Below are 14,141 nucleotides of genomic sequence, written 5' to 3'. Positions count from 1 at the left end.
GTGTGTACATTAATGAGAAAAAAATTAACTTAAATGATTTTAGCAAATGGCTGCAATATAACAAAGAGTGAAAAATTTAAGGGGGTCTGAATACTTTCCATCCCCACTGTATTTAGGAAATCAATGGCCACTACTTAAAATGTTGGTGGGACACAATGTAATAAGTGCCATCGCTGAGATTGAAAGAATCTCCCATCGGTTTCTCAAACTAGCCCAATACCAATTTGGGTCTACCTGCAATTTTCTGACCTCCCTACAGGTCAAACACTTATATGCCATAAAACCTACATATGTATCTCATGTGAGTGTATGTTGGTTAAAAACTCAAAAACTTATGGGTATTTTTTTTTCCAATAGAGAGAGACATCTGTTCCGGTGGTAACTGTGAAAACAGGATTTCCTCTCAATTTGAAGAGACTGACACTTACTTCCTGTCAAGTCTTTCTACTGGGACATAGACAGTGAAAAAAAAAAAAAAAAAAAAGTTTTATAGTTGATGTAAACCAGATTCATGAAATTTGACCTAGGCACATAGATCTCTAGTCCCTTTTCCTGCCTCGATCCCACCCAATTGTGTGACGATAGTGAACACATTTTTTGGTATTTAGACACTAACGTTCCTCCCCGTCAATCAGGAGGCAGGGCGTCAGACCTGTTTTCCTTCCGATTGGCCAAAGCGCCAGGCGTTGCTATTGGATGCCTGCTGCTTAGGAAGAGGAGACACGTGCTGGACTGGAGGAGGGATACCTCCGCTGCCGCTCTGGTGGAGACACAGGAGCACTTGGAGAGGATACTACAGCCTGGCGGTAAGTGCCTGACCACCCACGAGGGGGGGGGGGTCGGTCAGAGCCACACAGGGGGCTGCTGTCAGAGTCTAGAGCCGCAAGCTCTACGGGGGGGGGGGTAGTGCCGCTGTCAGAGCCGCGAGCGGGGGGTTCGGGGGTGCTGTCTGAGCCGGGGGTCTTGTGCTGAGCTGTATACCCTGATCTGTTTGCTAAGCTGTGTACCCTGAGCTGTATACCCTGATCTGTGAGGCTGAGCTGTATATCCTGAGCTATATACACCAATCTGTGAGGCTGAGCTGTATACCCTGAGCTGTATACCCTGATCTGTGAGGCTGAGCTGTATACCCTGAGGTGTATACCCTGATCTGTGAGGCTGAGCGGTATACCCTGAACTATATACCCTGATCTGTGAGGCTGAGCTGTATACCCTGATCTGTGAGGCTGAGCTATATACTTTGTCCTGTGATGCTGGGACTGTATACTCTGTCCTGTGATTCTGGTGCTGTATACTCTGTCCTGTGTTGCTGGGACTGTATACTCCTAACACTATGGGTGGAAGTAAGTTGAATACAGGGGAGGGAGTGGGTGGATTCTATAAGGGGTGGGGCTTATGAGAAGCGGGAGGGGTCGAAAAGGAAGGGCAGGGTCTGGCGCCCCCTCATCCTAAAACTTGACCAGCTGCCACCGTCTGGGTGGGGGGGGGGGGGGGGGTGCCTTTCCTCCAATCAGCTGTCACACAGTGTATGCCAAGAATCCACTCCTACTGCTGAATGAGGAAGTAAAAATTCTAACACGATGTAAGAATTGTAAAGAATATAGCAAGCTGCAGACAGCAGATATGCATGTAAAACTTATATAGGGAGATTTGTTTCACCTCTGTGCATCATCTAAGGCCAGGGCCAGAATTTCCATTTGGCTTGACGGGGCTCAAGCCCATGGGCCCAAAAGCCCGCTCTGTATCTCGGCGGCACCATTTTTAAACAAAGGCTGCAATGACAAGGCAGCAATGACACTGGAGCAAGGCTACACTGACAAGTCTGCAAATGACACTGGGGTAAAGCTACACTGACACCGACAAGGCTGCAATGACACTGCCAGGGCTGCAGAAGGACACTGATAAGGCTGCATTGATGGGCATTTAAATGTACGTTTTTTTTCCTTAAACTTCCCTCCTAAAAGTTTTTTCCTTAAAATTCCCTACTAAATTTGGGGTGCATGTTATACGCTGATAAATACGGTAATTATCATGTTATCCATTTTTATTGCTTTTGTTAATCGTGGACCCAGGACGAATACACCAGTACAGTATCCCCCACTTATACGCTTATATATTATCTACTTTTGTGAGTAGCCATTTGGCTGTTTTGTCTTGTCCAATTAAACAGAAGTTCTTTAATACTGCACTGAGTCTGGCGCACCTTGTCCTTTTCTATTTCTGTTTTATAGAGCTGTGCATATGTATAGAAGGGTAGGGCCTGAAAGTGACTCAAACCCAGGGGCCCCCACCACCCTAAGTCCTGCCCTGTCTAAGGCTGTTCACTTCACTGGGTATAGGAGAGGGTTAACATCCACTTTAACTGTTTCCTACTTTATCCAAAACTAAAAGAAATGTTTTGGTGTTACTGAAGCAAAATATGATTATTTGTGCAGATATTGAACTAAGTTATATGGGTTTGGAATAATGATTTTGCAATGATTTTTAAAATAATTCCTTAGGATATGCCATTTGACGTTAACATTAATATTGCCATCACCTTCTCACTGTTCCTGTATTTTTCCCATTTCTTCAGCATCTTCAACCATTTGTCCACACGTTCAATTTCCTGCTGCTTTTGCTGTTTGGAGAAAATCATTAAATGAATGGCATGGATAACAACTCAACTACATCCACAATCTGCCTTGAGAGACTCCCCAATAGGAACATACAGCATACGATAAGTAAAAGCAGTGGCTGTATATACAGTTGTGCTCATAGGTTTACATACCCTGGCAGAATTTATGATTTCTTGGCCATTTTTCAGAGAATATGAATGATGACACAAAAATGTTTCTTTTAGTCATGGTTAGTGTTTGGCTGAACCCATTTATTATCAATCAACTGTGTTTACTCTTTTAAAATCATAATGACAACAGAAACTACCCAAATCACCCTGATCAAAAGTTTTTTTAACAGGAAAGTTTTTATTGAACAAATCAGTATTACAGTACAGTCAGCTTCCGACAATCAAATATTGCTTATTTACAGTATCAGTTTGAAATATCCATATTTAGCTTCCTACAAATCCATACAAAATTTAATTTCTACCATTTCTCAACCGGTGATAATTCTTAAGTATATTCCCATCTAGGTCCGGTCTGCGATAACCTTAGGGTACTCGATCTCTCTCCCCTGGGGGGGGGCATCAGTTGCCTAGCCTAGTTTTTATTTGGTATGGTCGGGTGTCACCCAGTGGGAAGGGGGGGGGGTAATCCCCATCCGGAAAAAGGGGGGGAATCCATCATTTGGTCCCCCACCTCTCCGGCTCCTGACCCACTCGCGTCCACCCATGCAGCCCAGACCTTGTCAAATTTAGCCAGGCATTGCCTGTTCTCATAGGTGAGCTTGTACAGGGGAAGTACCAAGTCAACCGCCTTTTGCCAGGATTTCAGTGTGGGGGGTTCGGCTGACTTCCAGTGGATCAGTATCTCCCTTCTGGCATAGAATAGTGAGAGTTTAGCATACCTGTCCCCCTCAACTTCCCCTAAGTAGCTCAGTAGGAGCACCATTGGTTCCCTTGATACCAGAGTCCCCAGCAGTTTGCTCAGCTTCCCTGCCATGTGTTCCCAGTAGGTTTGGATTTTAGGGCAGGCCCACACCACATGCCAGAATGCGCCTACTTCTGTGTTGCATCTGGGACATGAAGGGTCTAAGTTCGGGTATATGCTGGCCATCCCATGTGGGGTGTAATACGCCCTGTGAATAAACTTCAACTGGATAAATCTATCCTTGGCCGCTATCATGGATGGGAAAAAGGTTGATATACAGTCCTCCCATTCGTCTTCTCCCAGGCCCGGGATGTCCTCCCTCCATATGTCGAATGTGTGCGTGGGTTTGGTGTCATAGGCTACCGTCAGGTACAGATAGAGGGTGGAGAGGGGTTTTCCCATTACACTGGAAATGAGCAAGCGCTCAATGGAGTCAGACTCGAGTGTCAGTGCCTCCGGGATTTGAGCCTTCATGGCATGTCTCAGTTGCCAGAACCTAAATTCCGAGGTGTTGAGAAGAGAATATGTGCGCCTCAGTTCCGTGAAGGGAATAAGTTTCCCATCTTTTATAACGTGGTTCAGGGTGGTTATCCCCCGTCCAACCCAGAATGATGGGCCCGGGATGTCGTTCAAATGGGGTAGTGTGGGGTTGCCCCATAGTGGAGTGTGTGGGGATTCACAATTTGGCTTGTGATAAACTGCTCTGACCTCTTTCCATACCCTTAGTGTCGTCTTCATAGGCACTGTCAGGTCGCGTGGAGCCTTGAGCCCCCTAAATGTGGGGTTGCTCAATGCCGCATAGGACCCTGGTATAGCCGACGCTAGTCTCACCGCTGGATTTTGTCTGGGCTGGGAGAACCACCACCTGACTGTGACCAGGATTGCCGCCCAGTAGTATATGAGGAAGTTGGGCATCGCTAATCCTCCTGCAGAGAGAGAGTATGCGTTTCACCGCTCTGGGCGGTTTCCCCGCCCACACAAACTAGGTCATTATACCCTCAAGGCGCCTGAAAAAGGCCCTGGGGATGTGTGAAGGGCTATTTTGGAAGAAATATAAGAATTTCGGGAGATATATCATCTTCAGAAGATTGACTCTACTGGCTGGGGTCAGTGGGAGGGTACGCCAGGCTGAGCATTTAGCCGTCAGTTAGGACAAGAGAGGCTGGACATTATGTTCTATAAATGTTTCCGTCGTGCTAGTGATTTTAACACCCAAGTATGTGAATTCATCCACCCACTCAAGAGGGGTAGCCGTGTCTAATCTAGGGACAGAGGGGTGCAGCGGGAACAGGAACAGAACCGACCGGCCCAATTTATGTGGATTCCCGAGAACCTTCTGAAGTGGTCGAATAGCTCCAGAGCCCTAGCCAGTTACCCAGATGCATCTGCAAGGTAGAGCAGGGTGTCATCTGCATAAAGGGACACCTCCTCCTCTATCACGCCCACTGTTATGCCTTTTACCCTCTCCTCTGCACGCAAGGCTATGGCCAAGGGCACTAGTGCCATCGCAAATAGTCCCGGCGATAGGGGGCACCCTTGGCACGTGCCCCGTTCCAAGGGAAAACTATCCGAGAGGCAGCCATTTGTGCGTACTCTGGCCCCCCAGAGGTAGCCCCACTCGACCGAGTCAAAAGCTTTCTCCGTGTTGAGTGAGGTCACCACTCCCGCCGATTCTGGACGGGCTCTGGCCATGTGTGTAAAGAGCCTCCTAATATTAATGTTTGTGCCCCTCCCTGGCATGAACCCCGTTTGGCCTGGGTGCACCAATGCTAGTATAACCGTGTTCAATCTGTTGGCCAGAACATTGGCCAGCAGTTTCGCGTCAACATTTATCAATGAGATTGGGCGGTATGAGGAGCACAGAGAGGGGTCCTTCCCAGGCTTAGGAATTACTACCACCACCGCCTCGCTCAGAGAGCTCGGGAGTTCCCCTGTCTTGTGCGCCTCCCGTAGCATGGTGTGTAGTCTGACCACTATTTCCTCAACGTATTGTTTATAGAATTTAACTGGTAGGCCATCAGGGCCAGGGGTCTTGCCAGATTGGAGTGATTTTAGGGCCTTCAACGGTTCTTCTATCGAGATAGGCGCATCAAGCGCATCTCGGTACTTCGATGTCAGGACCGGGATGTCGATAGGGTCTAAATAAGAGGTCAGTTTGTCCTGTGTGTATGTTGCCTTGGAACTATAAAGGAGGCGGTAGAAGGAGACAAAGCCCCCATTAATTTTGTCAGGGGTGTAAAGGGAGTGCACCATTTTGGTCCTGTATGTGAGACACGCATATCCCTCCCGCCTGTTCCCGTGCCAGCCAGGCCAGCAATTTACCCGATCTTTCACCTTGTTCAAAAATATGCTGGGACTGGGCTAGCATTCGTTTCTGAGTGAGAGAGGCGTGCACGCGCAATACCTCACTAGTTAGAGCCTGTAGTCTAATATAATCCTGAGAGTCTCCAGTCCTGATAAATCTTGCCTCCTGTAGGCCTGCCTCCCGTTCTGCGCTAGTCAGTTGAGCCCGTCTCTCTCTACGAACCTTGCTTATATTAAGTTGGTACTGACCCCTAGTGTAAGCCTTCAAGGCGTCCCACACCACCAGTGGGGATGCCGAGCTGCGGTTGGTCGCCCAGTATTCCCAGAGAAATCCCTGAAACTGACCATCCACCGCCTCATCTGACACTCAGAACCTGGATAGCCGCCACAACAAGGACTCTGGGGCTGAGGATAAGTCCATGGTCTGGAGCAGCGGCGCATGGTCAGATATGCCCTTGGGGAGTATCTTAATGACCTTTGTCCTGGGGAGAGCAGCCCTCCCCACATAGGGCAAGTCTATCCTTGAGAAGGTGCGGTGAGACGTGGAGTGGCAGGTGTAGGCCCGGGTCTGAGGGTGCCTCCAGCGCCACACATCTGTCAGGCCAAATGTGTCCGCCCACTCCATCAGTCCAGGGTGAGGATTACCACTCGTGGACAATCTTTCCACGGCAGGGTCCGGAACCAGGTTAAAATGCTCCAAGATTAGAATATTGTCATTAGCAAAGTCAGTAACTTTTGGGGTATTTTAAGTCAGAACAGTCAATGGTGCAGGTTGAGGCAAGTAGAGGCCTGCTATGGCCCACCTCATTGATCCCACTGAGCGTGCATTAATACATATCTGCCCTCTGAGTCCAGCACCAGGTCCAGAAGCCGAAATGGGATAGACTTGTGTACTAGTATACTAACACCCCTCGCAAAGTTGGAGTATGTGGAATGGTAATGATGGCCGATCCAGGGCTTTTTAAGGGACATGGTTCTACTGCCCACTAGGTGAGTCTCTTGTAAAATACATATGTGTGGGTTGTGGGCCTTGATAAACTGGAACACCAGGGATCTCTTAACTGGCGAGTTTAACCCCCTGGTGTTCGAGGACAGAACGCTAAGGGACGTCATCTTCAAATTGTTGTGCGTAGATATACGGAGTAAAGGTGTGTGCCCTTCTAGGGAACCTTAGCTAGACTCGGAGGAAACTGAGAAGGTAGAAATTCAGCGCTGGCAATTATAATACAGTAGCAGGAATTAGCAATGTGACTGACATTACTGACACATGAAGCTTAATAATCATAAATTTTAAGAAAACATTTTTACAAAAAAGTAAAAAATAAAAATAACCCCCAAAAGGAAAAAAATGGCCCCATTTGGGCAACAATCCCTGCCCCCCACCCCACCCAACCCCCTTGAACTGAGGAGGGGATTCATCCCAAACAGTTTCAGCTCGCCGGCTGCAAATGGGGGTCCATGCAAGAGGCGAACCCAAACCCCCCTGGATAGTTTCTGGGGGGGTCAAGCAGCAATCTGAGCAGCTTTCTAAGTGTGAGACATCTGCTGGCTCAATGTAACAAGCTGTAAGGGACATGGATCCAAGAGGAGAAAAGAAAACAGGAATGCGTCCCAGCAGTAAAGTCGATTCATTAGTGGGTGGGCATACATAGTATGGCCCCTAATGCCACAGGAGGGGATAAAACAAACATAGGGAAGCGGCAGCCCGCAATTTTCTCCTATGTCTCTGTCAGGGGCGCTAACTTGGGTTCCCATATCAGGGGGGGCTAACCACCACTATCAGAGCAGCATACACCATGGGTACGAACAGGGCACAACAGGTGCAACAAAGGTGTGGACACCCTGTCTGTGGGTTAGTCTGTGGTCCACACAGGCCTAGGCCTGGGTAAAGCTCAGTGTAAGTGAGGGTGTCATGCGGTACGTACCATGCGTCCGATCATCGGGCCTGCGGCAGCGAGTCCAGCCAGATAGATGCCTCCCTGGGGGAGCTGAAGAAGCGAGTTGTCTCTCCGTCTTGGACTCTCAGACGGGCCGGGAAGAGGACACTGTAGCGGATGTTGCGAGCCCTTAATGCCGCTTTTACATGGTTTAAGGATTTCCTGGGTTTTTGGGTCTCCACCGAGTAGTCAGGGAAAATCATCAACTTGGCATTGTGGTAGCGTAGGTCCCCCACATTTCTGGAGGCGCTGAGAATTTCTTCTCTGTCTCTAAAGTTGAGCGGACGGAGAATGAAGGTTCATGGGGGGGCTCCAGGAGGTCCCGGTTTAGGTGGTATGCGGTGCGCCCTTTCCACCGCATAGTGGGGTGACAGGCGAGCCTCAGTTTGTCCATATCTTGGCGTATGAGGCCCACGTCCTTCTGTACGGCTTCTATTTTTGCTGGGTACTCCGGGTCGTACGGACCTCCACTCGGGGTCAGTGGGCATCTGGGGGGGTCTGGCTGTGGTGGAAAAATCAGTCTCTTGCCCCATTTGCTGAACTTTGTGCCCAAGCTCCGGCGTCTCATTCAGGTGTCTCAGGGCCTGCACTGGGGGCTGTATGTGCTATGGGCAGCTTGCAGGGCTCCGCCAGTGGTTCCCGGGAGAATCTCTTAGAAGGATGGGGCCCCCAGCCAGTTATCCCCCCTTACCAGCAGAGACCGCAGCGTGGCTACGTCCCACTCTGGAGCTTCAGGGCCCGTCAGAAAAGACCGCTCGCACCGTGCCTGCGGCCTAGCTACACGAGGGGGCCGGGATGCGCCCTGGGATGAGCCGGCATCCGCCGGAATTCCAGCCTCTCTCCCCGCTGTCTGTGTCCTCTGTGTGTTTCAGAGCTCCCTCCTCACGAGCAGGGACTCCAGGGTGCCTTCGTCCCGTTCCGGAGCTTTAGGGCCCGTCAGGAGAGGCCGCTTGCGCCACTGCTGAGGCCTAGCTGCACGAGGGCGCTGGGATGCGCCCAGGAAGGAGCCGGCAGCCGCTGGATTAATATCTTCTCTCCCCGCCTTGTGTCCTCTGTGTTTGTACGTGCACTCGCCCGTTCTGCCGGGGTGAACAAAGTGGTCTAAAGCAGCCCAGGATCCGGATCGGAAGCTTAGATGCAGCGGAGCTCTCTTGAGAAGCAGCCACAGCGCCATCTTGGCCACGCCCCCCCATCAAAAGTTTACATACCAGTTCTTAATACCATGTATTGCCCCCTTTAACATCAATGCCAGCTTGAAGTCTTTTGTGGTATTTGTGGATGAGGCTCTTTATCTTCTCAGATGGTAAAGCTGCCCATTCCTCTTGGCAAAAAGCCTCCAGTTCCTGTAAATTCATGGGCTGTCTTGCATGAACTGAATGTTGGAGATCTCCCCAGTGTGGCTCAATGATATTGAGTTCAGGAGACTGAGATGGCCACCGCAGAACCTTCACTTTATTCTGCTGTAGCCAATGACAGGTCGACTTGGCCTTGTGTTTTGGATCATTGTCATTTTGGAATGTCCAAGTACGTCCCATGAGCAGCTTTCTGATTAATGAATGCAAATGTTCCTACAGTATTTTTTGATAACATACTGCATTCATCTTGCCATCAATTTTAACCAAATTTCCTGTGCCTTTGTATTTCACACATCCCCAAAACATCAGAGATCCACCTCTATGTTTCACAGTAGGAATGGTGCACCTTTCATCAGGCCTCGTTGACTCCTCTCCAAATGTAGTGTTTATGGTTGTGGCCAAAAAGCTCAATTTTGGTCTCATCACTCCAAATGACTTTGTGCCAGAAGGTTTGAGGCTTGTCCCTGTGCTGTTTGGCGTATTGTAAGCAGGATACTTTGTGGCATTTGAGTAGTAATTGCTCTTCTGCCAACTCGACCATGCATCCCATCTTTCTTCAATTTCCTCCTTATTGTGCATCTTGAAACAGCCACACTACATGTTTTCAGAGAGTCCTGTATTTCACCTAAAGTTATTTGTGGGTTTTTCTTTGCATCCCCAACAATTTTCCTGGCAGTTGTGGCTGAAACCTTAGTTGGTCTACCTGACCGTGGTTTGGTTTCAACAGAAGCCCTTATTTTCCACTTCTTGATTAGAGTTTGAACACTGCTGACTGGCATTCTCAATTCCTTGGATATCTTTTTATATCCCATTCTTGTTTTATACAGTTCAACTACCTTTTCCCGCAGATCCTTTGACAATTCTTTTGCTTTCCCCATGACTCAGAATCCAGAAATGTCAGTTCAGCACTGGATGAAAGATGCAAGAGTCTGTCAGGAGTCCAGAAACTCATTGACCTTTTATACCTACACACTAATTACAAGCAAACAGATCACAGCTGAGGATGGTTACCTTTAATAGCCATTCAAACCCCTTTGTGTAAACTTGTGTGTATGTTATTAGGCCAAAATCACCAGGGTATGTAAACATTTGGGTAATTTGTTGTCATTATGATTTAAAAAGAGTAAACACAGGTGATTGATAATAAATGGCTTCAGCCAAACACTAACCACGAGTGAAAGAAAAGTTTTTGTGTTATTCATATTCTCTGAAAAATGGCCAAGAAATCATAAATTCTGCCAGGGTATGTAAACTTATGAGCACAACTGTAAACATCATAAGGGGGCAAGAATTACAGTAATCAATGGAAATTATTTGCATAAAAAAAAAAATCAATAAAATGCAATATTTTACCTTTTCTTCCGCTGCTGTCCGTGAAGGCAGTTCATTTTCACTGACAAAAACAGAGACCAAGAGTCATTAATATTAGGCACATAAAGTATTGCTGAACAGAACCATGGCATTGAAGCCTATGACAATGTATTGCTATTTCTAGCACTCTTCTAAAGTTCTTTGGTTTTAACGCAGTGCTTCAGAGAAACCACAGAGATACAAACAAGTAATGTTTTAAGATAATTCTTAAATATAATATTTTATATAGCCTTTTTTTGGTCCTTTAGCCAGGTTTAATGGGCTTGGGCTTTATAAATGGTCAGCTCATAATAAAGAAACACATACTGTATGTGTGTGTGACTTTGTATCTGGATTCCAATACATCTTAAGCTCCACAAATAGACCCTTGCCGCATTAATTATCTGCTACTCTTCACAGCCACCTTCCTGCTAAGGCAACGGGATCTCACTCTTACCGCTCTCGGCATTCTGTAGATTTTTCAACTGACCACCAAATTCTTTAAGAAAAATGTTTACATTTTTTTTAGTAATACTTCCAGTTCTTACAAGTAGTCAGGTTAAAACTGGAGAATTGGATGGGCTTAATGACTGATGCATCCTCCAGGCTTGTTATTGATAGGTTGTCATTAAAAATACCTGATTGCTAATTTCGATCATCATGGCCACCACCAAATTCTTCATATCATATACAGTGCCTTGAAAAAGTATTCATACCCCTAGAATTTTTCCTTGTTTTGTCAGGTTACAACCTAAAACGTAAATGTATTTTATTGGGATTTTATGTGATAGACCAGGGGTCTCCAAACTATGGCCCTCCAGTTGTTCAGGAACTACAATTCCCATCAGGCCTAGTCATGTCTGTGAATATCAGAGATTTACAATGTCTCATGGGACATTGTAACCAACACAAAGTGGCACAAAATTGTGAAGCGGAAGGAAAAATGATAAACGTTTTTAAAAAAAATTTTTTTTTAAATATCTGAAAAGTGTGGCGTGCATTTGTATTCGGCCCCCTTTACTCTGATACCCCTAACTAAAATCTAGTGGAACCAATTGCCTTCAGAAGTCACCTTATTAGTAAACAGAGTCCACCTGTGTGTAATTTAATGTCAATATAAATACAGCTGTTCTGTGAAGCCCTCAGAGGTTTGTTAAATAACCTTAGTGAACAAACAGCATCAAGAAGGCCAAGGAACAAACCAGACAAGTCAGGGATAAAGTTGTGGAGAAGTTTAAAGCAGGGTTAGGTTATAAAAAAATATCCTAAGCTTTGAACATCTGAGCACTGTTAAATCCATCATCCAAAAATGGAAAGAGTATGGCACAACTGCAAGATATGGCCATACACCTAAACTGACAGGCCAGGCAAGGAGTGCATTAATCAAAGAAGCAGCCAAGAGACCCATGGTAACTCTGGAGGAGCTGCAGAAATCCACAGCTCAAGTGGGAGAATCTGTCCACAAGACAACTATTAGTCGTGCACTCCACAAATCTGGCCTTTATGGAAATGTGGCAAGAAGAAAGCCATAAGAAGTCTTGTTTGCAGTTTGCTAGAAGCCATGTGCAAGAAAGTGCTCTGGTCAGATGAGACCAAAATGTAACTTTCTGGCCTAAACGCTGTGGGTGGCGGAAAACAAACACTGCACATCACCCTGAACACACCACCCCCACCGTGAAACATGTTGATGGCAGCTTCATGTTGTGGGGATGCATTTCTTTAGCAGGGACAGGGAAGCTGGTCAGAGTTGATGGGATGATTAATGGAACCAAATACAGGGCGATCTTAGAAGAAAACCTGTTTGAGTCTGCAAAAGACTTGAGACTGGGGCGGAAGTTCACCTTCCAGCAGGACAAGGACCCTAAACATACAGCCAAAGGATACAATGGAATGATTTAGATCAAAGCTGTGTTAGAATGGCCCAGTCAAAGTCCAGACCTAAATCCAATTCTGTGGCAAGACTTGAAAATTGCTGTTCACAGATGCTGTCCATTCAATCTGACAGCTTGAGCTATTTTGCAGAGAAGAATGGGCAAAAATGTCACGCTCTAGATGTGCAAAGCTGGTGGAGACATCCCCAAAAAGACTTTCAGCTGTAATTGCAGCGAAAGGTGGTTCTACAAAGTAGAGCTGAATAAAAATGCAAGCCACCCTTTTCAGATATTCATTTGTAAAAAAAATTGAAAACCATTTATCATTTTCCTTCCACTTCACAATTATATGCCACTTTGTGTTGGTCTATCACATAAAATCCCAATAAAATAAATTTATGTTTTTGGTTGCAACATGACAATATGTGAAAAATCTCGAGGGGTATAAATACTTTTTCAAGGCACTGTAGTAAACAACTTATATTCCAGAATCCAAGTTGGCCGTGGCGGGATCGCATATGTGTTATGACGTGTGTTCCGCCTCTGCTCTACTAGTTTTGTCAAAGATGACATCATCAGGAGCATATGATTTTCAGGTCACAGAGATATGATGCGCAACTTCCAAATATAATTGCAAAAGTTTGCAATTGAAAACTATTTTTTTTAATAAGAAGCTTATACCCGTCCTATTTGCTGGTTATTAAGGCTAGCGTCAGGGATCTTTGTCTTGTAGGGTGTGTGTGGTGCATTACCTCCAATTGTGCACCAACTAAATTGAAATAGATTAAACATCTGCCATTTTTTCTGTTAACTGATAAACGTTTTATTATGTCTATTAAGAACAAGTATTGACACTTCTCATATACAACTCCAATTCCCAAAAAGTTGGGATGCTGTGTATAGTCTACATAAAAACAGAATGCAATGATTTGCAAATCTCATAAATCCATATTATATTCACAATAGAAACATAGAAATATCAAAATGTTTAAACTGAGAAAATGTACCATTTTAAGAAAAAATATGGCAATTTTCAAATTGATGGCAGCAACGCATCTCAAAAAAGTTGGGACATGAGTATGTTTACCATGGTGTAGCATCCCCTTCTCTTAATACTCTATAAACATCTGGGAACTGAGAAGACCAGTTGCTGGAGTTTTGGGAGAGGAATGATGCCCCATTCTTGCCTGAAGTAGGATCCTAACTGCTCAAAAGTCCTGGGTTTTCTTTGTCCTACTTTTCATTTCAAAATGCGCCATATATTTTCAATTAGTAAAAGGTCTGGACTGCAGGTGTGACAGATGCAGCATGAGACCACCAACTTGTGACAAATGGCTTGTCAAATTCACACTGATTTGTTGTCACTGATACATGAAAATTACACTCCCAGCCTCAGCCCGCACAAAGATTGTCACAGGGTTTGGTTAACTACACAATTAACCCTTTTACTCTGCCACCAGATATTTTTATTGAAAAAATTAAAAGGTCCACAATATTAGAAATAGCAATTATGACTTAAAAATAAACGTCTGTAACACACATTGTTACCACAGACAGTAGCACTCTTCAAAGAGACAGGGATACATTAAGTTCTGTCTTACTGCATTAGAGGCAATAGTAATAATTTTGGAAATATCATTTAATAAAAGACAGTTAAAAATAATGCAAATAAAATATTTACAGAAAAGGGTATTACAAGGAAACAAAAACAATAATGCAACACACACAAAAGACACAAAGGGTTACAGAGTGAAAAATACTTATCAAATCCTGGTTCAGCAGAGTCCAATCAAT

At 45.6% G+C, this 14,141-nt stretch overlaps 1 protein-coding gene across 1 annotated transcript in view; it reads right to left on the bottom strand.

The window, feature by feature from the left end:
- LOC141112430 (uncharacterized) overlaps positions 1-14,141 on the bottom strand; it is a 239,380-nt gene that overhangs the window by 65,094 nt on the left and 160,145 nt on the right. The window contains exons 5-6 of the mRNA XM_073605276.1: positions 10,480-10,519; positions 2,540-2,620 (exon numbers count right to left, since the gene is read on the bottom strand). Coding sequence (XP_073461377.1) covers positions 2,540-2,620; positions 10,480-10,519 — 121 coding nt within the window. The remainder of the gene's footprint in view (positions 1-2,539; positions 2,621-10,479; positions 10,520-14,141) is intronic.

The sequence above is a fragment of the Aquarana catesbeiana genome, linkage group LG11, assembly GCF_042186555.1.
Source record: "Aquarana catesbeiana isolate 2022-GZ linkage group LG11, ASM4218655v1, whole genome shotgun sequence".
NCBI lineage: Eukaryota > Metazoa > Chordata > Amphibia > Anura > Ranidae > Aquarana > Aquarana catesbeiana.
The sequence above is the reverse complement of the archived record's forward strand: the minus strand, read 5'-3'. Positions and strand labels throughout refer to the sequence as shown.